Genomic DNA, 26,392 nt, shown 5'->3' with positions numbered 1-26,392 from the left:
TGTGTGTGTGTGTGTGTGTGTGTGTGTGTGTGTGTGTGTGTGCGTGTGTGTGTGTGTGTGTGTGCGTGTGTGTGTGTGTGTGTGTGTGTGTGTGCGTGTGTGTGTGAGTCTGTGTGTGTGTGAGTGTGTGTGCATGTGTGTGTGTGTGTGTGAGAGAGAGAGAGACTGTGCTGATGTTGTTTCTGGTTCGTTTTCTCCACATTAAAGATAAAACAGCAGAAACTGAAGCAGGGTTCCTCTCTCTCTCTGTGGGTGTTTGTTATGTAAATATCTCTCGTCCTGTCTGACAAACTGAATCCACACCTGAGGAGGAGGACACTCCTCAGCAGCCATGCTTTCACTCTCAGGTAGTTTCTGACCTCCTGCAGAAACAGTCACACCTGCAGTGACTCCCCAAACATGGAGGGAAGGAGCTGCACTGCCTCCTTTATTGCATTCTTCAGCTGAGGAGACACTGGAGCCTCCTTTAGGGAAGGACAGGAGATAAATCTATCCCATAATCCTCAGCGGCACGGCCTCGGATTGTTCATGAAAACGAACATCAGCACGACTGTTGAAGAGTTTCCAGCAGTTTGTTGTGAGGAGGTGGTGAAGTGTTTTCTGGATGTTTGGAGTTAAACTGGTCAGACTGGTGAGGATCCAGGTTTCCGTTTTAACTGTCACGTTAAAGGGGGCGGGGTTACAGTCAGGCTGAAGTTTCTCACCTGCAGCTCCATGAAGACAGGTGAGAGCGGGCGAGAGACATTCAGTCCCGACAGAGAGAGAGAGATGAAAGGAGGCCAAGAGCTCCTCTTTCTCCCAGTCTGAGGACAAAAGACAGAGTCAGGTGTCCTCCTCCTCCTGCTGCTGCTCTTTGTTTCTGCTCTTTGTCGGCAGAGGTGTGAACGGCCCGGAGAACAAAGCAAGGAGAGGAAGAGGAGGAGGAGGAGGAAGGATGGAGAGGAGAGGAGGCCTGTGGGAAACTGTCACCTGACTGACGAGCGGACACGTCTGACAGACAGGTGAGAGTCCCGCCCCCCAGTGATGTCACAACAGCGGAGGAAGACACGACGATTCAAAATGCAGAAATAAAAATGATCTTCAATTAAATTAAATTGAAAAGGTGAAAAACAAAATAAAATGAATTTAAAATGACAAAAAAATATAGCAAGAGAGTCGAAATTAAAAAGAATTCCTAAAATAAAAAAAAGTCAGATAAATCGGAAAAATCAAGAATTTAAAAGTTTAAAACCTAAAACTTAATATTATCAGAAGTGAAAAGAAATAAAATCAGAACTGCAGAAAAAAATGAAACAGAGAAATTTTTAAAATAGCTAAAAACGATTGAAACAAATAAGATAAATAAAAATAAGGGATTAGTAAATAACAACGAAAAGACAGAAAAACTATTATGAAAAAGACCAAATATTATTTATATTTTATTTTTAATTAGTGAAAAAAATATTAAAAAGGTTAAAAAATATAAAAATCATAAAAAGTTTTTTATTTAAAAAAAGAAATGAAACTATTAAACTGCACACAAATAAAAAAAGAAACAAAATTTAAATAGAGGTAATATATGTACTTATAAAAAAACAAAATGGGAAACACAAAACGCAGAAATAAAGTAAAAATAAAGAATAAATAAATACTAACTGAGAAAAGGGATTTTTTTAATTAAAAGAACAAAAACAAAAAAAAAGAAAATGATTTAAAAAAAATCATAAAAAATAGGAAACGTTTAAAATATAAGATTAAAACCCACCTGGAAATAAAAACAAATAAAGTAAAAAGAAAAGATCTAATAAAACTTTTGCTAAGCAGAAACTGTAACGACCTCAACACCGGCGTGAGCAGCACGAGTCCGTCAGAGCCTGAGATGGTCTGAGCACGTGCAGAGGAGGGATGGGGGGGTGGAGGATGAAGGTGGAGCTGCAAGCAGGGGAAACACAGGAAGAGCTCAGATTCATGGGTGAAGGAGGGTCGCTGTGACGGAGAACATCCACTTTCTTATTCCTTAATAAAGAGTCCAGGTGAAAAAGTGGACTTCACGCCTCCCCTCTCTCACTCAGTAAAAGTGAGTGTCGGTCGTCCCATGTGACCTGGCAGTGGAAACGTCCCTCCAGCCTTTGGTCTCCTCTCGCAGCAGATCAGCCACAGACGACACCTGACAGTGACATCAGCAAGACGAGGCCTGTCGCTTCATTACGGAAAACGTTTAAGTCACAAAAGGCCAACTCAGCTGTCGAGCACTTTAAGACAGTGGGTAGCTGCACTTCCTGTTGCACAGCTTGAAGCGTTTCTAAGCGCCTCCATGAAAGGCGACTTTTTTAAACTCCTTTATTTCTGTAGACAGACGGACAGACGCCGGTCTGCGCGGACACATGAGATAAAACCTTCAAAGCAGCGCTCAGAGAGGAGACTCGGGCTGTGCCACACCCCCTGAGGATCTGACCTTTGACCTCAAACTTAAACCCAGAATCGCCCTGACTGTAAGCACTCAGCTCACTGCTGAGTCTGTGTCTCCCTCTGCTGGACACTCGGGGAACTGCACCCACAAAGTGACCCATGGTATTGGTGTGATTGATCTGTGGTTATTTTAGCATCAAAGAGACAACGACAGTGAAGAGACAAAATGAAAACTTTATTAACATAACAGACACGTGAGTGGAACGGAGCACGCTCAGTGTGTGGAGAACTTGGGCAGCTGGTTTCCCAGGATGACGCGTCGCTCCACCCCCTCCTCCGAGATGCTGGCCAGCCTGACCACGCCCCCGCTGGAGCCGTCCCGCTCCATGGCCAGAGACAGAGCTGAGGAGAGACAGTGAGTCAGCGAGACGGTTGTGGAGTGCAGCTCCCAGCATGCCTTGCAGCAGCGGCGGTGCGTTACCTGCGGCGGTGATCTCCATGCACTGCTCTTTGTTCATCCCGGGTTTGTAGTTGGCGTCCATGAAGCCGTAGATGTAGGTGCTGCCGCTGCCGCCCACCGACACCGGCTGCCTCACCAACATCCCACCAATGGGGACGCTGTACACCTGAGACAGGTAACACACAGACGATGCTTTACAGTCTGCAGGGTGGAAACAGCACCATCTGCTGGCCACACAAAGGACTACACCAGCACATGTGTCCAGGCGGTGTGCGGTCTCACCTGCCCGCCCTTCCTCTTGTCCCAGCCTGCCACCAGGATCCCAGCTGTCAGCTCCTCCCTGTAACGGTAGCAGCTCGCTCTGAACAGATTGGCTGCCGTCTCCACCAATGGGGGCTCGTCCAGCTCGATGCTGTGGGCGGGGCCAAAGACACAGGTGAGTATTGGCCTCACCTGAGCTGACAGGAAGGCTGTGCAAAGCTGTGTGTGTTACCTGTGGAAGCCCAGCTGGTAGGCGACGACCTCAGCGATGGCCTGAGTATCAGCAGCTGATCCAGACCTGCAGCCAGAACACAAACATGACGTCTGCTGAGGAGCCGCTCATCAGGAGGGCAAGAGTTTCTCAGACAAGTTCTCAAGGTGCTACAGAAACATCAGGCATCTCAAAGGTTCAACAGACCCCCTTCTTCAAATCCGACAAAGTGGTGTCAAATGTTTGTGCCGCTATCATTTTAAAAACATTTTAGAAAGAACATTTCTACAGAAAGTTGGTGCGTATCAGTCGGAGCCCAATTAAAGGCCATTTAGGTTCTGCTGAACGTGCACTCCTGTTCATTTTATACAACTTGCTGGCCCACGTGCTAATGTCAGTTAATATTAGCATTTCAGCTAACTTTGATGTAAAAGCTACAGTTCACTTACTATTAGCTTAATGTTAGTTAACCTGTTAACATGCTAGTGATAACCCACATGCTACCATTAGCAATAATTAGCCTTTACCCTGCTGGTACCACACTAGATGGAGTAACGTTATATATATATATATATATATAAACACTTAGACTCCAGTCACCCCAGCCATAAACTGTTCAGACTGCTTCCATCAGGAAGGAGGTTCTGCAGCATCCGGTCCCGTACCAGCAGACTGAGAGACAGCTTCTTCCATCAGGCCATCAGACTGCTGAACACGTCATAGACACGTCAGCTTCACTACTGGAACTTCAACATTATGCACTCCATACTGTACAGTAATGCCACTGTTTTGCACATATTCAACTCTGTATATTTTATATATTTTATTATTATTATTATTATTTTTTTTTTTTTTACTATTTAATTTGTAAAAATGTGTACACACACACACACACACACACACACACACACACACACACACACACACAGGAAAATATTTAGTATACACATCCAGAAATGCATACACTATTATATATTGTACATATATTTATTAGTTTCAGGTTGGCCATTCTTGTATTTTGCTCGTTTGTGTTGTTGTGTTTGCACATCTCTGTTGCTTGTGGGGCTCGCACACAAGAATTTCACTCGCATGTGCTGTGCCAGTGTGCCTGCACATGTGATGTGACAATAAAAAGTGATTTGATTTGATTTGACTTACCTTTTCACCCACACAAGACAATGCAACAGATAGAAAGACCTTCACTAAGGGCCTGCAAGGAAACCTACAATATTTTGGAAATTTCCATCACATTGAGCAAAGACAGACAAACTATCTGTTTTTGTAAGCCGTTTGATGCTCCAACCTGAGGCCTGCTGGACCTGACTGGTCAACAGAAACGGCAATTCGGGCTCGACTGATACGCACCAACTGGCAGGCCCCTTTAAATTTCTTCAGAAAAGTTCTTGTTAATATTATTTAAGATGATAGTGGCACAGAAATTTAATAAGAAGCCCAGAGATCCTAAACTTGGTCCCAGGCTTTAGATCCCTTCATGTCTCTGTGGTTTTCAGGGTTGCTAAAGCGGTTACTTTGTGTTCCTGCAAGGCTACAGAGTCCCTAAAAAAGTCCTGAATGCAGACTGTGGGTTTCTGTGAGGACTGCTGATTCTAACCAAGTTTATTTTGAAAGACTGAGCTTCCTGAGATTAAAAACATAGCTGTTTTATTCTGAAAGGTTTTCTGTGCTCTGATTAGAGTTCCTGTGATGGAGCCCAGTGAGCAGGACTGACCTGCAGCAGTAGATCTTGTCGTGGATGCGAGTCAGTTTGTCTGTGACTCTGTTGGCGATGTACGCTCTGAAACAAACACACACAGACAGGTGAGGTTAAAGGAATGTTTCCTGCACTCATCATCACGTGTTCAGTGTTTGTTTTCTCACCCTGTAGTGGTGCGAGAGTCGGCCCCGATCACCACTCCTCCGTCATACTCCACGGCCATGATGGTGGTCTGACACACGACAACAAACAAACAGGTAAACGGGCTGATAAACACCCTGCACTCATTATCGGACAGCATCTCTCCTGTTTAAACTCTCAGCTTCATCACCCTCCGTGTTCCTCCTCCTCAGACTGTTAAATGACTCCTTTGTCGGGTGAGCTCATTATCGGACAAGCCATTTAAGCCACATTGAAAACGCTCAAGTGAGAAAAACAAAGAAATGTTAAAGTCTGTCCCATGATGCAACCATAGCGTTAGCCAGCTCTCCACGCGTCCCTGTAGTTATTTAAATATCTTTCATCAACCACCCGATACACGTGTGTCTCCGCGGACTCTACCCCCCAGTTTAGCCCGGTCCGGTCCCGCTGTGCTCCGAATCTCCTCACAAACACAGCTACCGTTAGCCGCTGTTAGCTGCTGCAGAACTGCTGTCTCATTCAGCCGCTACCTGCCGTTTAAAGACGCTCCACCGGGACCGAACCGGGCCTGGTTCGGTCCGGCCCAACACCACAGCTACACGTACTTACCCCGGTGCTGACTTCCTGGCGGGTCCAGTCCGGGACCAGGTCACTTTTGGACGAAATTTGCTGGCCGAAGTACGGCATCATTACCGGTGCTGCCGCCATCTTCTCTCTATGAATAACTGGACTCAGTAGAGGCTGTCCGCGCATAAAGCCTAACATTATTTTATTTACGCTATTAGCGGAATATCCATGTTACAAACCAACTCGCATATGATTAAATTACAAGTTAGATTTAATAACTCAACCTTCTTTCAATTCAGAGAGTCTAACTTAGCTGTATAAATTTCCTCGAAACAGTTTTATTCGGGCACTTAAGTGAACAGCTCTGCAGTTGGGGTCCTGCGAGAAACAGGAAGATAAGGTAAACACTGAGCTGGATTAGAAAAACTTCGGCTAAACCTGATTATAACGACTATTTTAAAACATTTAACGTGTTTTTCTCCGTTAAATGGAGTAATTAAACATATTAGAGAAAGCTGGTGTGTTTAAATGAGGTTAACAGATAATTTAGTGGCTGTTGTGTTACGTCTCAGCATCGCGGAGGACCAGACTACAATAAAAAATGTGCAATTTTATCCCTGGTATTTAAAACTTTGCAGTAAAAAGAATACCCACGGGACAGAAAGTAATGTTAACACTTTTTATGTTGTGGAGGAGTTCGTCTTTGATTCGGCATACCCCGAGCCACTGAGTGATCATCGGTGGATGTCTGTTAATTGATTTGTGATCGGCTGTGTTGCAGATGACGGTTCATAACTTGTACATATTTGACCGCAATGGAAACTGTTTGTATTACAACGAGTGGAACCGCAAGAAGCAGGCGGGCATCTCCAAGGAGGAGGTGAGCCTCAAAACCAATCAGCAATCAATAAATCAGACACGGAGAGTGTGTGTGAAGGAAAGGTGTGTTTATGTGTGTCTGCAGGAGTTCAAGCTGATGTACGGGATGCTCTTCTCCATCCGCTCCTTCGTCAGCAAGATGTCTCCTCTGGACATGTATCCTTCACATCACCTGTCAATATGTCCTCCTGATAGTCTGTCTGTCCACCTGTCCTCCTGTCTGTGGTCCTTATCTGTGCTCAGGAAGGAGGGGTTCCTGTCCTTTCAGACCAGTAAGTATCGTCTTCATTACTACGAGACACCGAGCGGCCTGAAGTTCGTCTTGAACACCGACCTGTCAGTGACCAACGCCAGGGACACACTGCAGCACATCTACAGCAATGTGAGACACACACACACACACACACACCTATGAGTGGGTTCATCTATAGAACCAGCAGGCTGAACTGCAGCTTTTCGTTGAATTATGTGAAATTTAATCTGCTTTCTCAAAGAATCTTTTAAGAGTTGAAGTTGGAAAATGAGAGAGAACAACACGTTGAATCATGGTTATAATATAAACAGAAATCTGCTCGTTCTATAACGGCCATCAGGATTCGGTCCATGAGAGACCAGAGATTATCACACCGAGGCTGAACTAAAATGTTTTTTTTACCCAGAATTCATTCACCTGAAGGGTTGAGCTGACAGATTTCATTCGTCACATATTAACGTTTAATTCTTTAGTTCAGATCTTTGTGTGTTACAAACTTTACTCTTCAAATGTTGACGTGTGTTTTTTTTAATCTTGTCAGTTTGGTTTTGTTCTGAATCCAAAGGGACGGGCTATAATATTAATAATAATCATCTGTGAGCTGCTGTTTTCTGTCTGTGCTAAACAGGAAGTGTTGCAGGCTTTATTGTGAAAGAGACTTACACTGTGTGTGTGTGTGTGTGTGTGTGTGTGTGTGTGTGTGTGTGTGTGTGTGTTTGTCAGCTGTACGTGGAGCTAATCGTGAAGAACCCGGTTTGTACATCCACGCAGACCTTGGAGAGCGAGCTGTTCAGCAGCCGACTGGACGCCTTCATCAGAGCGCTGCCGTACTACAGCCCACGAGCCGCCTGAGCGTCACACACACACACACACACACACACACACACACACACACACACACACGTTCACAGTGAGAGTTTAATGTATTTATTTTGTTCTTTCATGTCCTTGGCAGGAAGTTTTGTCTTTTGAATTAAACGTATATGAAGCCACTCTGACCTTTGACCTTTAATAAAAGCAGCTCTGTGGAACTTCCTGGAAACTGTCGTCACTCTCTGCTGATGCTCACACCCGGAGTTTATGATGATGTCTCTGCAGTGATCCCTGTGTGCACAGTGCTGAGGGTTTAAACTGTGCTGACTGGGTGGTACCACTGGGGGGCGCTGCTGCTGGCTGTGAGCTCACGAAGTGCAGCACAGCAGATAAATTGAGCCTTTGTGAACTCTGCAGAAGTACACTGCCTGAGGGAATTACCCAGAATGCATAGCGCAGACTTGCCCTCTGACCCTCGTTATTGCGTGTAGCGTTATGTCTGTCACGTCACGTGACTCATAGCCTGTGTGAGGGATGTGAGTCTGTGAACATCCTGCTGATAAACCCAGAGTTTGATCCTGTAACAGCTGAAGAAATCAGTGTGAATGATGGTGGAAGCGCTCGTGTGATCGACCCTCAGAAACCAGCTCTGATTGAACACACACAGTTAACATGTGAGTGATGTAACTGGCCTGAGGTCTGCTGACTGATTAACAGCTGGATTCAGTCTGAGCTGACCCCGCCCCCTCCACATGCTGTCCTTCAGCTGTAGGAAGCAGCTCCGATACCGGAGTCTCCATCAACACCTGAACACTTCGCCTGACCTGCTGAACACACGACTGTGGACAAAGAAGGCCTGATCAGTCAATCAATCAGAAACAACCTGCTGAACCGCCTGACTCATCAGACGAACACACAGCTTCTATCAGATGCTTTTGATCATTTTTCAAGTGCATTGTGGGTAATACAAGCAGAGGCAAAAATTAGGCGGAGCCGCAGATGAAGTGATGACATCATCATGATTGGAGTGTGTGTGTGTCCACAGTGTAATCTCTAATCCCACTGAAAAACATACTGCCAACAAACAGCTGGAAACACACACGTTGGTCTTTGCATACATGTGAGGACCATCTTGCAAACAGTCACGAGTACAGACAGACAGACAGTTGCAGACAGATGTGTGGACTAGGAAACATGTTTATGTAGCACTTTTGTATCCATCATAATGTCCTTACATGTAGAAATGTCCTCACTACAGTGACTAAACCCTGTCCTCAAGAAGAAATCTTTCAAGTCCCCACTTCACAGGGATTTCTGCCTTTAAGTGGGGACTTAAAAATGTCCTCATAAACAAAAGTCCCTGGTGTATTCAGATACAATGGTCCGTGTTTCTCCAACATCTGTACGGTTCTTAAACACTGATCTTTGTGCTCACAGAGAAATCTGTGCTTTTGTTTCTTTACAGGAAAGTGTCCAAGAATCTAAAAATGTCCTCAACTTATAAAGATTTCCTCTCCTTGTCCTCACTTTGTAAAAATAAACTAAGATTTAAAACACTTTACTTATTCTCAAACTCGGTGGATTCCTGTGCGAGGCAGGAATACAATCTGATACAATCTGGATGTTAAATCTAAAATCAAGCAGGTGTTGTGAGCTGGTAAAGATTTCCTGTGTGTGTGTCAGAGCAGCTACAAACTGCAGAGGCTGGTCAGGATCCATGATTTATCCACACCCATTCAGCACAGCCGCAGTCCTTTGGATGACCTCTGTGTCAGCAGATCGAGGTCAAACAGGTCTGTGTTGTAACTGAGACACCGAGTGTCAGTGGGATCACCTGTGTAAACGAAATATAAATACAGGACTTAAACTGTGCTGATTAAACACAGGATTCAGGTGTGACTGAGTAATATGGACACATGCAGTTCAGTATTAAAGCCACAGAAACATTTATTTACCCTAAAATGTCTGAGTTTACAACACTTTAAATAACGTGTGCAGTTACTGTGACTCAGGTTAACATCCCTGCCCCTGAAAATGGTACGGTCCTTTGCCAGGATTGTAATGTGGAAAAAAACACTGTTAAACGTGCAAAACTTGACCTCACGAAACAAAAAGTATCAGTGTTACCGTCACAGGAATCACAACGAGCAAGAAAAATCAGTGTGAGCAGGTGAAACAATTTCCCTTCACTCGTCTGAGATATAACAATCTGTATATAAAAATAATAAAGAGATAATAATTTCCATCATGTCCTGCGGCTGGCCTCCTCATACGACCTCAACCAGCTCCTCTCGATGTGGAGGAGAGGAGGGGACATATTAAGGCAGCCGTAAAACCCCACCCTGTGGTCATGGGGGTTTCCCTCAGGTGTCAGTGAACACAGGGCTATTATAACTTCTGTGTGTGTGCCGTCTCTGCCAGATGTTTGCATCTCAGGGTTTAAAATGAAATCTGTGGACAGCAGGTGGAGGCTGCTGCCGCTCGGACAGATGATGTGATGGATTACACACAGATGAAGATAAAAGCACAACAGATGTTTACAGATGTTTCCTCCACCATGTGTGTACTGTTGTATCAGACACACGTCACTCGAGCTGCTGCTGTGAAGGAAGCCTCGGCTTTATGAACGTTTAGAGGACGCAGGAACACAAATAGGTTAATCCACTGCTGCGTGGTGCATTCAGGGCCTTCCCTGAACCAGGACAGGTTGTCTATCTCACTCTACCACTGTCCTCTCTCTATTTAAAAAGACTTAAGTGTGTGTGTGAGTGTGTGTGTGTGAGATTAGAGCTAGATACATGAGGTTGATGGGCAGGACGCCATGTTTAACATCTGTACTCAGACTTTTGGTTTTTTGAATCAGACAGACATGATATCTGCTCTCTGATTGGTGGGATCAGGCCAACGGGATTAATATGAGAGCAGCAGCAGGGACACAGACAGACAGATGAAGGTGGACGGACGCTGCGGGCGACAGGAACCAGACAAACAGGTACGACATGCACATGCTGTAAAACTAGCTTTTTATCATTAAAGGTGAAGTTTGTGTGTAGAGCACAAATCAGGATTAAACTGACTGTTAAAAGTAGACGAGGATCAACAAAACTGTTTGACAAAGCAGAAAGTGTATCTAGCTGTAAGGGTCAGGTCAGCTACAGTTTGAGGCAGACATGAGTATAAAAATAAGTTCTGTAAGCAGGTATATGCACTACAGCTAATGTGGAGTCTATTACAGATTGATATAATTCCAGCATCTGAAGTGACGCTGTAATCCTGAGGCAGCTGCTGCTGGCATCATCTACACAGCTCTGATAAATGATTGTGTGTTTGCTGATGAAGGAGAAACATGTAGAAATGAAACTGTAGAGGACCAAGAATGGAGCCCTGTGGGACTCCAGACCCTAAACTGAATACAAGAACCACAGCAGCACCATCTGTTGGCTTGTGGTAACCTCATGACAGCGACCTGTCATTTATGGAGTAGCCACAGCCTAGAGCAGAAGACAAAAACATTCTGCTGGTATTAAAACAACAGCCAGGAATAGCAGGGAAAACCGTGAAAGTCTAAACTGCTACATTGGAGCTCAGATGTGTAAATTGTGTTACAGTGAAGCAGGACATCATCCATACAGGTGTAATTTTATTATTTTTCAAACTAGAAAGCTGCTGTACTTATCCTTTGTTACAAATGTGTGACCCATCTGCATCGTTATGTGTCAAGAAGGTACATGCACGATCATTTTAAGTTTGCTGAAAAAGCTTCTGTATGACAGGATGTTCTTGTGCCAGAGTACAGAAATCAGAGACTCAAACGTTTAGCTTTCTGTTCTGGAAGTTTCTGTACCCTGATTGTCACAGTGTCTTGGATAGACCGCATTTGCAGGAAGGCTGGTAAGACTGTGGGATCAGTCACTGTAGCTACACACAGGCAGCATTTTGCAAACTTGTAAATTATACATCTAAAGCCTGGAACAATAAACGAAACAATACCACACAGCTAATGGGTTCCTGGGTTAAATTGCTGACTTAAGGCCTGTTTTATCATTTCAGTGTCAGCCATGTTTGCGGGTCGGGCGTCAGCCGCAGGAGCCGCTGGACCCTCAGCAGCCGTAGCAGGAAAAGCTGGAAAGTTGTCAGTGGAGGAGCTCTATGGTTTCAGCAAGAAGCCCAAAGTAAACAGGGGGATTTCTGGGAAACCAGAGAAAACCGAAGTGAAGAAGGATGTGAAGGAGAAAGATGAGTCGGTGTTGGCATCTCAGATCCTGGAGGCCGCCCGGAGGCTGATGGAGAGGCGACGCCTTGAGATCTACCTGAAGGAGTGTGACATCACCATGGAGCAGAGGGACATGCAATACAGGTGACATAAAAGACAGGTGCAGTAACACGGAGTAACCACCAGAGGGCACAGGCACACTGAAACACATAATTTGAACCACATGGCAGTTTGAACTGGTTTTACTGGGCTACAGTGATGAGCTGGTTTTAATGTGAAGATAGCTGAACTGGTTAACCTGGAGAGCAGCTGTTACTGGTCAGACCGGTGTGTGGTGTCCTCTTCGGCTCACTCTGATTGGCTCCTGGAGCTGCTGAGTCACATTTCTGTTATTAAAGACTTTCTGCTCCAGTCGTTTATCAGCTCGGTGTGTGTGTGTGTGTCCAGAGTGAGCGCTGCATCATCCCTGACTTCAGCTAATGTTATCATATATAAAACTGAAACAGTGTAAATATGTGAGCAGCTGGCAGCAGCACGCGAGCCGATACCTGATCAATATGTCGATGAACAGACCAGTTTGTTCTGCAGACCGAGGTCACGCTACATTACCAAACACAGTCCTGCCTGTGTCTGACAACCTTCTGTAAAATCATTGGGTTTCAGTACAGAGTGATCCTCAGTGAGAGAACAGGTGACAGACGTCCATGTAAACCTCATTAAAAAAACAAAATAAGCTCAGTGTTTCATCAGATTTCCATTGAGACGTCTCCACTGGAGAGTTAGTGCCACTGGCTAAATACTACACCCAACACAGATGTTTACATAATAATAAAACAGTAGAGGCCAGAAATCAAATCACTCAGAACTACACTCTTCTTTAATGGCAGCTCTGAATGGGTTTGATTTTTCCATCAATGTATTTTTATTAATAACTGAAAGTCATCAGACCACTTAGCATTAAGCTGATAGATTTCCAATGAAACCTCTAACAGAAGAAAAAGAAGTCAGTTTTTCCAGTTTTGAATTGTATTTTCTATGGATGCTCACTGTAATAAAAAAGAAAAAATATGTCTAAACGTGTCTTAAACCTGTAATAATCTAAAAAATATATAATATGGGAACAGAGATGTGTTATTTTCGAAAAGATTCAATAAAATTAAAATAATGTTTTACAAAAATAGCGTGAAAAATAATAATGATAATAATAAAAAAAAATAATAATCATTACACCTGACTTAAGCACTTAAATTGGACAGATTTGAAATAGGACTTCTGAATGAAGAATTAGTTAAAATTATTTATCAGCTTTAAAAAATATATTAATGTTCTATTTTCAAAATAAACACTGAGAAAAAACACGGCTTTTCAAAATAAACACTGAGGAAAAAACACGGCTTTTCAAAATAAACACTGAGAAAAACCACGGCTTTTCAAAATAAACACCGAGAAAAAACACGCCTTTTCAAAATAAACACTGAGAAAAACCACGGCTTTTCAAATAAACACTGAAATTTATTTACTAATAATAATAATTATACTAATAATTCTAATTCTGCGTAGGAGTGATGATGGCAGAACAAAAGCTACTTTTCTTACTATTAAAACACAAACAGACGAACAGACAGAATGCAGGCAGAAACCTTCGTTAGTAAACGTTAGCGTGTATGTGACGGGCTGTCTCTGCTGAGAGGAGCCTGCAGACAAAGATGAAGGTTTGATGATGATACTTCCTGATCGCTCGGAGGTTCGTGGAGCCACTTTTCTGTGGTGAAGTGTTTGTGATGGAGCAGGAAGAGATGGAGGCAGCGCCTAAGTGTGCAGCTACTCTTGTAATCCACATTAGTGACACCAAACCTTTGGCCTCGGGCGTCCTGCCGAGTCTGCACTCACATCTAATGCACTGCTGCAGCGCATTTATGAGCGCACACGAGTGTGTCCGATGGAGGAAGAGGAGTGGGGGAGGGTCTTCATCATCTTGTCATGTGCAGGAAACATCCTGAGAAATTAAACCAATGCCAAAAATCAACTTTCATCAGGGATACGAGAAGGGTTCATGTGTCTTCTTCTTCTCTCAGTTTATTTGAGTCCTCCAAGCTTCAGGAGCTTGTCTTGTAGTTCCTCCTGCGGCCACAGGTGGCGCTGTTTTGTTATCAGTGACAGCAAAAACAAGCAGCCATGATGTTTGTAGTTTTTTTTATGGACTTGTAATTTCACTGAAAATCTGAAACGTTTCTTATTTGTCCATGTTTTCTCTTTTGTAGTAGCTTTCCCCCCGTTTTTGCTTCTCTCGGGTTGTCTTGTGCTAGCTTTGTGACCCTTTGAGGGCATGTGTAGTTGGAAAAGTCCCCTCCATGTAACTGTATGTGCCTTTGAGGCATTTAAATCATTTTTGTTTTTGTTTTTTTATCATTTTTAGACTTAATTGGCTTTTTAGGACCCTTTATGAGTTTTTACATTTTTTGCTGTTGTTTTTCCTAGAGGTTGTTTTTGTTGGGGGGTCATGTTGTTGTTGTTGTTTTTCTTCATTTCTTGCATCAATTTGATTCCCTTTTCATGTTTTTCTCCTTCTTGTTTCTGTTTTTGTTGGGTTTTTTTGTCAAATTTGTTCCATTATTGTTTGTTTTTTCTGTCATTTTTTATTTTTTCACAGTTGTCTTTTTGCTTTTTCCTGCTTGCGTCTATCTGCTGTTCAGCAATCGCTCTCCGGGGTTTAATAGCTGATGTATGAGGGGACATTTTTAATTCTTTTTCTTTGCAGGTCGCGATTGCCTCTTGCAGGCATTAATCTGCATGTTTCTCATTAAATGCGATGCAGATGAAGGAGGCTCAGGTGTGCTGGGGCTGTAGGTGAGATCCTTCAGCTGCTTCCAGCTCGCTAACATTAACAGCATGTTTCCCATGATGCTGTCTGACAGTAGCAATTATCACAGTGCTCTCTGCACAGTGACAGCCCTCGCGCTCCCTCTCTCTCTTTCTTTGTTGAATGCTCGCTCGGCCAGTGTGCAGCCAACCAGCTCTGAATAATGACAGGCGGGGGAGGGGCTCCCTCTCTCCCCCTCTCCTGCTCAGCGGCACAGTCCAGAGGACGGACGGACGCCCAGTTTTTCTTCCTGCGTTCATCTCTGCATCGCGTTCCCTCGTCTCTGTTTCTTCTTCTTTGTTGGGACGCTCTTCATCATCTCCTCCTCCTCCTTGTGCTCCCGGGGCTCCTGCTGTGGGACGGTGGTGTCCGACAGACGGACACACTGAAGGAAAGTTGATTGCATCTCTTTGATTGGCTGATTGGCTCAAACGCAGCGGGTGGACTCAAACTTGACATCCCACTCATGAATTCTTTCCATCGTAACCATAGCGACTGGCATCCTTGGCGGCAGCGGCGGTCTCCTCATCATGCTTTGAGACTTTAGAACTCTTTGTATAATCATAAGGTTCGTTACCGCGGCAATCAGGATGCAGGTGTCCATAGCATGTAACATGGGAGGAGGTGGGGGCGGTGGAGGGGCCAGCGAGCACCAGCTGAAGGAGCGGAGGGCGGCGGCAAACACCAGCAGCGCCCCCATCTGCCAGGTAAAGGTCAGGGCCGAGCCTTCGGAGCGGAACACCCTGCTAGGCCACGCCCACATGAAGGAGGCCCTCGGGCGTTATAGCAACATGAAGTACAGGTGAGGCAGTGAGAGTGACACAAAGAGGTGGTCATGTGACCCGACAGGTGCAGAGCGTGACTCAGGTTCATGTTTCATACACGTGTGTGTGTGCGTTTGTGTACCCGGGGTCGTTCTGTCAGGACCAGCAACAACGAGCTAGTACAGCAAACCGATCAGAGATATTGATCCGCCCCCTCCCTGGCATTGATTCTATATTGCTGATTGATGCGTTTGGTAGAGCCGATCAGGTGACATGTATGTAGTCTGAATACTGATTAGTCGGGTTAAATATTAATGGTCTGAAGCCAGATATTGATACGAGTGTGCGTCTCAGGGCGACTCGTCTCTCAGATATTGATGACTCAAAGCGAGGCTCAGAATTGATCCTGATTGAATATTGATGAATTCATCGTGGACTGTGACCTGGACTCAGGCGTTAACATCAGTCACCATAAACATGAAGCACATGCCGTGAGCTGACACCAACCTGGGCACAGACTCACGAGTACCTCAGACGTCTGTTTGACTTTCAGATTATGACTCACATATGAAGATCAGAGCTTGTACCAGACCAAGAATAAAGTGGACGTGGACATAAATCTAACACCAGGACTTCATCACTGACATAAAAGGGTCCCATCTAATGATTTTGTCAGGATTTGCATTTGGACATGAAACTTTGGATGTTTATTTGACATGACTATTGCTGACTATGATTCTCATGTTAGCATTGAAAGCTTGGTCTCAGGTACTAAAACCGATGACTTAGAATCTCCGTGTCTTTCTACCTGTTGATCCTGACTTCACGGACATCAATGACTTGATTTTGACTGAAGCACAAGTGACTCGGACTCTACTGACACTAACCTGGGCCTTAATGTCTCAGACGTGTGCATGAACGTCTATGATTTGGACTCAATCAAACATATAATATCAATCACATTTGACTTGCCAGTTTTCTTAAACGTGATTATTGAGGACCTGGACTGTCACAGCCAGAGCAAGACTGACGAACTCAGACCGGAGCTCACACGTAGGCACAGAAATGGTTTACAAGACTTACAATGAAGCACGTTATTGACATCCGGCTATGAAGGAGTATTGATGACAGTGTTGCTTGGTTTCATGTCTTGGGCTAAGACTACATTTTAAAACCAGTGGCTTGGATCTGGTATGAATCCTGTTGTCTCAAGATGAAAAATGACTTTATTTGAGAAACAAGCTTGAATTATGCGTCTGCGGGAAATCAACGACAAAACTCAGGGCATAACTGGAAACTCCTTTTAGCCCCATATTCTTCCACGTCACCTGACGTGAGCCTCCCGAGAATGCGGCTAAACGCAGACTCGATGCAATGACTGGATGATTTGTGAGGTTAGAGCACTGGGTTAAAAGAGGTTTCCACTTACATCACAAGTTACAGTATAGATTTCCTGCAGAAGTCTAAATCACGCTTTGGTTGTGGACTTGGACTACATGCATGATTCACTTGACTGTAATTGATTTTAGACTTGACCCAGACTTGGAAATAATGCCTTTGAACTGCATGATAAACTCTTACTGTGTGCTGACTTGTTTGAAGACGGTGGAACGAACTTGGACTCTAATATGTATATATATCAATTATTATCTATTTAACCTGACTTGTACTTTAATGTAATCTATCTGATGTGCACATTGTAAACAGCTTCTGTCCAGTAATTTGGTCTCAGACTGCGTTTTTTAAACTGCTGACTTTAATCAGGACTTGGGTTGTAAATATTGTTGCTTGGATGTGTCCTTAACTTTAGGCTTTACTCCTGTAAAATAACTCAATGAAATACTTGAAGTGCAGTTTTTAAAAACTGCTGGATTGACCTTGAATTTTAATGTGAATTTGGATGTTTTCAGCTCAGACGTGTTCCTAGACTTAACTTTAACTTGGACACTAACATGAATATGTTTTCAGCTTGGACTCATATTTGAGTCATCATTGATGATTTCAGACTCGACTTTGAATTCGATTGTTGAAACCTCAATGAGCTGGTGTAAGACTTGGTAACTTGCATGTGAATCTTGTTTTCTTGCCTCAGACTTAGAGGTAAATGTCATGGATTTGTACTTATTCCACTTGGATGTGAGCCTTTGTTTGATCTCGAACACAAGCGCCTCGGTCTTGGATGTGAATGAGTGTTGCAGACTTGAATTACTCGAGTCAGTTTACGTGTCAGACTTTAATTGAGTCTCTTTCTGTTCGATCACTGAAGCGTGTCGCTGGTTTTCAGACTGGAGGTCATTTCATCAGAGCCAGACTTGAACAGAGGGAGGTGGAGGTGTTTCTAAAGCGGCCGGCTGATGTTTGGATGTTTGTGTCTGGCTGTGTTTGATGTGTGAAAACTGTAAATGTCAGTAAAAACACAGCTGATTGGTCAGCTGCTGCTGCTGTTGGGGGTATTTTTAGCAGCGCCGTCTGAAGCTGCTGTTTGTGGTATTTTTTATCCTGACATGAAACATGCGCTCCCTCCCTCATGTATGTTCTGTACCATCTGCACAGCGTTAATCAGCCTCAGCTCTGTGACCTCTGACCTCACACTCATGTTGATGAATGTACAGCGAGTTTGCTTAAATTAAAGGCACTGCTGTAATCACACTGTCCGATAAGTTGATTGGTTTCGACATAAAGCTTTAAATCATGCTGACTGATGACCACAGCTCCCATCATGCACTGCTGCTGACTCCAACAGTGACTTTAAATCTTCCTGCTATTGCTCCCTAAATGCAGCGGCAGCAGTCCTCATTAGCCTGGCTGCAGACCTCAGTCTGGCCCTGAATGACCTCAGTGTGCTTTATTGCCACTGAGCACATTAACAAGGTGATGACCAATGAAATCACGTGGAGGCTGTTGATGCTGCATGTGGTTTATATGTCAGGCTGATACAGTGGTCATCACTGTATCAGCCTGACAAGAGCAACAAATCAATTAGACGCTAACGCGATCAAATCATCGATAAAGCTACAACGCTGACCGTCTGCATACAAAGCTAATGTTGGTATTTAATGTAAGTGAAAGATCTCAAAATCCCTTTTGGGGTTGGATTCAGCATAAAGCTGCCTAATCAAACATGCGGAGCTACCTGCTGCCGTACCTGCTGTTCCCGACTGTTCCCAACTGTTCCTGACTGTTCCCAACTGTTCCCGACTGTTCCCGACTGTTCCTGACTGTTCCTAGCTGAAACTAGCATCTTTCTCTGTCCAGGACAATGATGCAGTCCATTTACCCCTTTAATGATCATACAGACTGAGTGGACTTAAATACATCGGAGCACGGATGTTTGAACTTGGGAATGATGTCAAACCCGAGTTAGTGTGTTCCAGATAAAGCGAGGAAACACATGACTTTTTAGGTATCACCAGCAATACATGATAACACTCATTTGTTTTGCACTTAAAAAAACATCAGTGCAGAACATTCATAGAGTCCGATCAGTGCACTGCTTACTTACTGAGTCACAGGTATGTAACGGTAGAAGTACACCTTAAAGTTTTGGTACTGTTGACCTTTAGTGCCGCCATCTTGAATTGTTAACTTGGAGCTGTTCTGGCTTAGTTGGAAATGTGAGTTGATGGGACTTTCCAGACTCCATTTCTGACTGGGAGCTCAACTTATTCTAGCCCAAAGTGGTTTTGAGGAGTTACAGTAAAGTGAAGCGCACACAGTAAACTGCAGGCAGAGCTGATTCTTCTGCCTGTACTCAGACGACAGTACCTTCAGAAGGCTTCATGCTCTACATCAGCGGTCCCCAACCCCCGGGCCTCGGTCCGGTACCGGTCCGTGAGTCGTTTGGTACCGGGCCACGAGAGTTGAGGCTCAGGTGTGAAATGTATAGTTTTCAGGTTTTTTATCCATTTTTAGCGTTATTTTGTTATCGTTTTTATCGTTTACTCTGTTTTCCTTGGTCTTTTCACGTGTGTTATGAATAAATTTTCTTTTATTCGGTACCGGTACTAGTTTTTCTTTGTTGTATTTATCCGCGACACCTTAAAGGCCGGTCCGTGAAAATATTGTCGGGCATTAAACTCATCCATGGCGCAAAAAAGGTTGGAGACCGCTGCTCTAGATCAAATATACCCGTAAAGCTTGTCTTCTCTTCTTTCTGAAACCATTTAAATCTCTATGGCACAAATGCTAACTGAGTTACGGTCATTTAAAGAGTGCTTGTAAAATGGGCTGATTTAAAAAAAAAAGAAAGAATACTGAGGAGTCTCCATGAACTTATTTTGAACATTAATAAGCAATCACCAGCCATCTCACGTTTCCAGCCAGCAGGCCCATGAGGTCGCTGCTGTGGTGCTCCTCAGAGACTCACCCTGTGGCCATCCCAGCTCCGCTATCTTACCGGTGATGATAGAAGTCTTTGTTCCTGCTAAAGTGGATTTCTGGTTCAAGTGTCTCTGTGCTGAGCTCTTTGAGGCTGCAGAGCAGAACAAGAACTGCTGCAACAAACTGAAGACCAAGAAAGTGGAATTTGAGTCCACAGGATGTGAAACTCAATGAAGAACAACAGCAGCAGCAATAAGAACAAATCGATTGTTAAACCATTAAAAATAAGCACTAAACTTGATCGAAACATCAGTCAAACTGGAACCATGAACACTGATCAGTGCAGTGAAGTATAAAAGAAATTAAACCTTTTTAAGTTCTAAATGTTTACGTATCAGGACATAAATTAAACACTCTGACCTAAACACAGCCTCAGATGAACACATGACATATTACACCGTGTCATCATTTATTTAGCAAAAACTGAACCATGACTGTGTAATATGAATCTGGAGACACAAACTACAATGATGCGCATGTGTGTGGAAAACAGATCCATGTAGTTCTATAAAACAGCATTTACAGTCTGCAAATGATGTTCTAATTGTGCCTTTAAATGATGCATAAATAAATGAATTTATTTGTTAATGTAACAGGAGGGTTAGTCTGACTTCCTGCTGGTGTAATGATCCATCAGTGGACCTGCTGATTTGGTTGTTTTGCAGGAATCTTGGGAAATCTGGGCTGAGGGTGTCCTGCTTAGGACTGGGTGAGAGCTGCAGCAGACACACACTGTAAGCACATTTCCATATATCCAGCACACACAGTCAGTGTTACTTTTTTCTGTCTTCACAGGAACATGGGTGACATTTGGTTCTCAGATCTCTGACGAGGTACGAAGTGTTGGTGTGTTTGTTTACCTACACAAATGTGGACCTGGGGCCTGTTCTTCGTACGTCGCTCACTACATCCAAGATCAAATGACACATCCAAGACCAAACCATCGCGCTAACCGTGAGCTCGCTAATCCGGTTCCCCGAACACACCTGCTGTTGACGATTAGTACAGCTGGACGCAGTAATGTGACATCACTGGGTGTCGTAAAAGGGGCTACGCATCAATAGTAGAAACATTGATCGGCAACCCGCTGATTGGTCGGCGAAAATGTCGAAGGAGCGCGCTCGGTATTTTCCGGCAGCAGAGCAAGAACTCTTGATTGAGGATTTCAGGAGTTTCAGAGTTTAATTAAAACGCAAGGGAACACTGCAAAGGCTGCAAAAGCAAGGAGAGAGGGCTGGCAGGAAGTTGCTGACAAATTAAACTCGTAAGTAATTTAATAATAACAATAATAATGGAGTGGATTGATATAGCGCTTTTCAAGGCACCCAAAGCGCATGACAATACCACTATTCAGTCACTTTATTATTTATTCATAGATTTATTATATTACACTATATTATCCAATATTATATTACATTATATTATATTATAATATGTTATATTATATCCCCTTTCACATTAGAGCCACAACAGGACCCACTAGAACATGGGAACAAATAAAAGTGAAATATAAGAATATTCTACAGAATGGTAATATTTATCACTTATATTGCTTTTCGTCTCTTGGAAAGAGACCCTGGAATAATCTGTTTGTTTATAACAGCAACCAAGAAAAGGGCAGAGCAAAAAAAGACAGGTGGTGGTCCTGCACCCCCTCGTCAACAAGTTGGTTAAGTGAATAATACCCTCACGGGAAAATCGATATCTCTCTATGAGCACACTGTCGCGCTGAGCTAAAGGATCCTGTCTATCCCGCAATATACGCTGAATTCTGAGGACTCTCCTTATCAATCTTGCACCTTCCGCAATGGGTTGGTCGCGTATACGGACAGGACATGGCTGCGACAGGCTTCCCAAATCCACCTTCGCTTTTATAGCCGTGGTCTCTCATCTTGATTACACGAAGTAATTTACAATTGCTACTCTGAAATATGAATTACATCTGTAATAATCACATACATGTAATAGAATGTTAATAGTACATTTCCCTTTTTTAGGAAATGACCTGTATGTATCTGTGTGACATCAATAAAAGGATCAAGTGCTGCATTATCTTTAGTTACATTGATAATATTTATTTATGGTGAAACAGTGGTGGAATATCGCTGTTGCTTTCGTATAAATGAAGCGGACATACCTGCGTGGCCGCGATCTAATCCTGTTTACATAAAGTAAACCTGCTCCCGAGCAGGTTTACGCTTACGGCTCTGTTGCTATGACAGCAAGTCCCGGATGAGTTTCGGGGAATCGAACGATCCAAGATCACGCGAAATCGTCAACAATCTAATCCAGCTAACTTACTTAGCGAGGTACGAAGAACAGGCCCCTGGCTACTGCCACTCACCAACGGAGGACCTGCAAACCAAAAGGGTTCAGTTAAAATCAAGCTACAGGATGTCTAGTGAATTTATTTGAAGTCAGTATATACTTTTAATGTGGCTCTTCTAGGTTTGACCCTTTTGCTGCCATTTAAAGTTCAGCTGTACTCTTCAGATCTCAGAGAATGACTCGGCCTCTGTGTGGAAAGGTTTTAGGAATATTACAAACTACAAGCCTAAAACCCCCCACTCCACTGACGACTTGCTCTTGGCCAACACCCTCAACGACTTCTACTGTCGTTTTGACGAGCCATCAGGCAGCCTTCACACCTCCAACGACCCCAACAATAGAGGCACTTTGGACACTCATTCCCCCACCTCTCCCCCCTCCATAGAGCCATCACCACCTTCAAACTGTTCACCTACAACACCCCCCTCCTCACCCCACACAAAAGAGGATTTCACACCACCTCCTCCCACCACAACTCTTCATATTCATGAAGCAGATGTGAGGAAGCAGTTTAAGAATCTGAATGCTCGGAAAGCTCCCGGCCCAGACGGTGTGTCTCCTGCCACCCTCAGACACTGTGCAAACGAGCTGGCCCCAGTGTTTTCTGGCATTTTCAACTCCTCACTGCAGGCATGTCATGTGCCTGCCTGCTTCAAGTCCTCTACCATAATCCCTGTCCCCAAGAAACCTAGGATCACTGGACTAAATGACTACAGACCCGTGGCTCTGACATCTGTGGTCATGAAGTCATTTGAGCGCCTAGTTCTCTCCCATCTCAAGACCCTCACGGCCCCCCTCCTGGACCCCCTGCAGTTTGCATATAGAGCCAACAGGTCTGTAGATGACGCCATCAACATGGCCCTACACTTCATCCTGCAGCATCTGGACTCCCCAGGAACCTACGCCAGGATCCTGTTTGTGGACTTCAGCTCTGCCTTCAACACCATCCTTCCAGACCATCTCCGAGGCAAGCTTTCCCAGATGAATGTGCCTGATCCCATCTGCCGGTGGATCACTGACTTCCTGACGGACAGGAAGCAGCACGTGAGGCTGGGGAAGAATGTCTCGGACTCCCGGACCATCAGCACCGGCTCCCCTCAGGGCTGTGTTCTTTCTTCTATGCCCTTCTCCCTGTACACCAACTGCTGCACCTCCACCCACCAGTCTGTCAAGCTAATCAAGTTCGCAGATGACACCACCGTCATTGGGCTCATCTCTGACGGGGATGAGTCTGCCTACAGGAGGGAGGTTGAACGACTGGTGTCCTGGTGCAGCCACAACAACCTGGTGCTGAATGCCCAGAAGACAGTGGAGATTATTGTGGACTTCAGGAAGCACACAGTCCCACTCCCCCCCATCATCCTGACTGACACCCCCATCACCTCTGTGGACTCATTCCGCTTCCTGGGTACCACCATCACCCAGGACCTGAAGTGGGAGCCCACCATCACCTCCGTCATCAAGAAAGCCCAGCAGAGGATGTACTTCCTGAGGCAGCTGAAGAAATTCAACCTGCCAACACGGACGATGATGCAATTCTACACTGCAATCATCGAGTCCATCCTCACCTCCTCCATCACCGTGTGGTACGCTGGAGCCACTATCAGGGACAAACAGAGACTGCAGCGTGTTGTGCGCTCTGCTGAGAAGGTGATTGGCTGCAGACTCCCATCTCTGCAGGACCTGTACACCTCCAGGACACTGCGGCGTGCAGCCCGGATCTCAGCTGACCCTTCTCACCCTGGACACAGTCTGTTTGACCTGCTCCCCTCAGGCAGGAGGCTCCGGTCCATTCGCACCAGAACCTCTCGCCACAAGAACAGTTTCTTCCCCTCTGCTGTTGGACACATGAACAATAACCACATGACTGTCCCCGCCACGAACACATGACCCTACGCTGTGTCACTGCATCATTTCATGTCTGGCACTGATCACCACCTGCACTCATGTATATATCCTTCTACGTAGCACTCTTAATTCTTATTCTCATGTATATATCTCATGTATATCTCATGCACATATCTTTCTTTCTACATAGCACTTTAATTCTTATTGTTTGCACTGAAGCACCGCAGCAAATTCCTAATGTTGTAAACCTCAACATCTGGCAATAAACCCATTCTGATTCTGATTCATATATCTATTATTGTCAGAGGTGTATTATATGCAACAATTAATTTATTCAATGATGAAGCGTCTGTGATTATTTTGGGAATATTTGAGTCACGTCAGCATGTTTAAATGTTAAAAATAATATAGTTAAAGCAGCTGTACTTTTATAAGAATGTCTTTAACAACTGCTTCACATCCTTTCATGTCCATTTTTGGCTCCACTGAAGGCGACCGAGGCTCCGGAGACAGGAAATCAAAGTTCCTGCTTGGAAAGTTTTGAAGGAAAAATCAAAAAGCTGTTTGTCAGGTTTCATTTTAGTTTGAAATTACATTAAAAAAATAGATTTAAGTTATATTTCCAAAGAAACGAGGTCCTCACTTGGTCAGTGCAGACAGACGGTCCACTGTTAGTAATGTAGGGGTGTGTGTGTGTGTGTGCTAAATGCATGAACACATATTACATAACCACTTCTGCAGATCTGTGCTTGTATTAATGTGTGTGTGTGTAGATGGCAGAGAGCGTGATGACGGTGGCGTACGACAGCGGAGTGAATTTGTTCGACACAGCGGAGGTTTACGCCTCGGGGAGGTACAGTACCGACTGTCTGTCTGCTCGTCTGATCTCAGCTGGTTCCCGTCCACCTCGCTGCACCGCACCCTTAATTAGTCCATAAGAAAGGATGTATAGACCGCTGCAGGGCGGCTGCATGGACACGGTGGAGGTCGCCGGGGGGCGTCGCAGAGTGCACGTTAAAAAACAAAAACCCCCTCTGCCTCTTCTCTCAGAGACATGAAACATACATGTAAACTCTGAACAGCAGATTCTATTTATAATAAACCCTCCAAGTTCTTCTCTCATAAGAGTTTCTTTGATGCAGCTCATACACAAAAGATGAATTATCATAAGGTTAAATGTCTTACATTTATAAGATTGTCTGAAATCTGGATGTAAATCTTTGATTGTGTGAGTTTGTGTTTCAGGGCGGAGACGACTCTGGGAAACATCCTGAAGAAGAAAGGATGGAGGTAAACCAGCTGGTCACTGTTAGCCTGTGTTACGTTCTTAGTCTAGGCGAGTATTGAACGCAACAAGAAGTTGGCCCACTCACACTCCACCCAAGCAAGAACACCAACAACATCTTTTTAAAGTGCTAAGCAGTCATTTATTTTCTTCAACAGTGAGCAGTGCCAAAAATAACAAACAAAACTCCCTAATGGTCCCTACGCTTTCCTACACAAAATGAAAACCAAACAAAAGACAATTCACTTACCGAACTTTCTAAATGAAAAACAGGAGAAAACGTAATCAACAAAAATGGCTTCTCACGCCTACTAGGCTGCTGCAGTGAAGGATATATACAAGGTGAACAAAATACACGATTGCTACTTGATAAATCTATTTACAGCTATTTACAAAATTGAAGTACTAACACCACACACACAAGGTTATACTTGCAAATCACTTTGTCAAAGAAACTCTACACAGCAACGAATCAAAACACAGGTTCTTTTGTTGGATGGTGGAGGTTAGGAGAGAGGGAGCCAGGTGGCTGTGATCTGGTAGTTAAGTACTGGAGGTGATTAGCCAATTATCCAATCCAAGGACTGGAAGAGACTCCACCCAACTACTCAGCAGGCACGCCCATGTGTCCACCTCCTAGGAGAGAGGGAAAAAAACCCATAGCCATCCTCTGGTGGGAGGAGTCACACAAAACAAACACTGCCAACATTAGATCATAACACCTGTGAGAAACCAAGAAAAACAGGATGTAAACTGGAAATATGACCAGTTTCTGAAATCATTTCATTTATATCAACAATGTTTGGGATTGAGAGATTCTGGCTTTAAAACTGGTGAATTAATATTTTACCTGTTTTTACATTTTTTTTTAGTGTCTCTTAAATATTTTGATTAGATTAGATTAATTTTATTGTGTATTCACTTCATCATTTTTCTGTGATATAAATTTTGTATTTAAATTTATTACAATTTGTTAGATTTTTTTTAGGTTTGGAAATAATGTGTAATTAATGTAATTAATGGAAAT

General features: G+C 44.0%; 3 protein-coding genes across 6 annotated transcripts in view; 2 read left to right on the top strand and 1 right to left on the bottom strand.

Moving 5' to 3' along the window:
* Nucleotides 1-2,602: 2,602 nt before the first annotated feature.
* On the bottom strand, nt 2,603-5,955 carry psmb6 (proteasome 20S subunit beta 6). Its single transcript, XM_080900961.1, has 7 exons — nt 5,785-5,955; nt 5,199-5,266; nt 5,050-5,115; nt 3,342-3,407; nt 3,131-3,260; nt 2,870-3,014; nt 2,603-2,790 (listed from the first exon to the last, which is right to left on the bottom strand). Exons 1-7 carry the CDS (start codon nt 5,938-5,940, stop codon nt 2,663-2,665), a joined length of 759 nt encoding a protein of 252 aa, XP_080757087.1. The 5' UTR covers nt 5,941-5,955; the 3' UTR covers nt 2,603-2,662.
* On the top strand, nt 5,267-7,909 carry trappc1 (trafficking protein particle complex subunit 1). Of its 3 annotated transcripts, none has more exons than XM_080904467.1 (5): nt 5,267-5,291; nt 6,524-6,622; nt 6,707-6,777; nt 6,865-7,003; nt 7,598-7,909. In XM_080904467.1, the coding sequence occupies exons 2-5, from the start codon at nt 6,524-6,526 to the stop codon at nt 7,724-7,726; spliced, it is 438 nt and encodes a 145-aa protein (XP_080760593.1). In that variant the 5' UTR covers nt 5,267-5,291; the 3' UTR covers nt 7,727-7,909. The 3 variants fall into 3 exon arrangements, with proteins under 3 accessions (XP_080760593.1, XP_080760592.1, XP_080760591.1); XM_080904466.1 differs by lacking the exon at nt 5,267-5,291 and adding an exon at nt 6,023-6,142; XM_080904465.1 differs by lacking the exon at nt 5,267-5,291 and adding an exon at nt 6,024-6,142 and having other exon boundaries at nt 6,524-6,777.
* A 3,836-nt stretch (nt 7,910-11,745) lies between these two features.
* Nucleotides 11,746-26,392, top strand: part of LOC308400582 (voltage-gated potassium channel subunit beta-3-like) — a gene marked incomplete at its 5' end in the record, with an annotated part of 29,264 nt that continues 14,617 nt past the window's right edge. The window contains 5 exons of one of the 2 annotated variants that reach the window (XM_080888368.1): nt 11,746-12,044; nt 20,570-20,613; nt 20,700-20,737; nt 24,854-24,933; nt 25,326-25,370. In XM_080888368.1, coding sequence (XP_080744494.1) covers nt 11,746-12,044; nt 20,570-20,613; nt 20,700-20,737; nt 24,854-24,933; nt 25,326-25,370 — 506 coding nt within the window. Of the gene's footprint in view, nt 12,045-14,944; nt 15,563-20,569; nt 20,614-20,699; nt 20,738-24,853; nt 24,934-25,325; nt 25,371-26,392 lie in introns of those variants that run through there. The other variant, XM_080888369.1, reaches the window with a different exon arrangement.

Source organism: Rhamphochromis sp. 'chilingali' (assembly GCF_963969265.1).
Source record: "Rhamphochromis sp. 'chilingali' genome assembly, chromosome: 1".
Taxonomy (NCBI): domain Eukaryota; kingdom Metazoa; phylum Chordata; class Actinopteri; order Cichliformes; family Cichlidae; genus Rhamphochromis; species Rhamphochromis sp. 'chilingali'.
The sequence above is the reverse complement of the archived record's forward strand: the minus strand, read 5'-3'. Positions and strand labels throughout refer to the sequence as shown.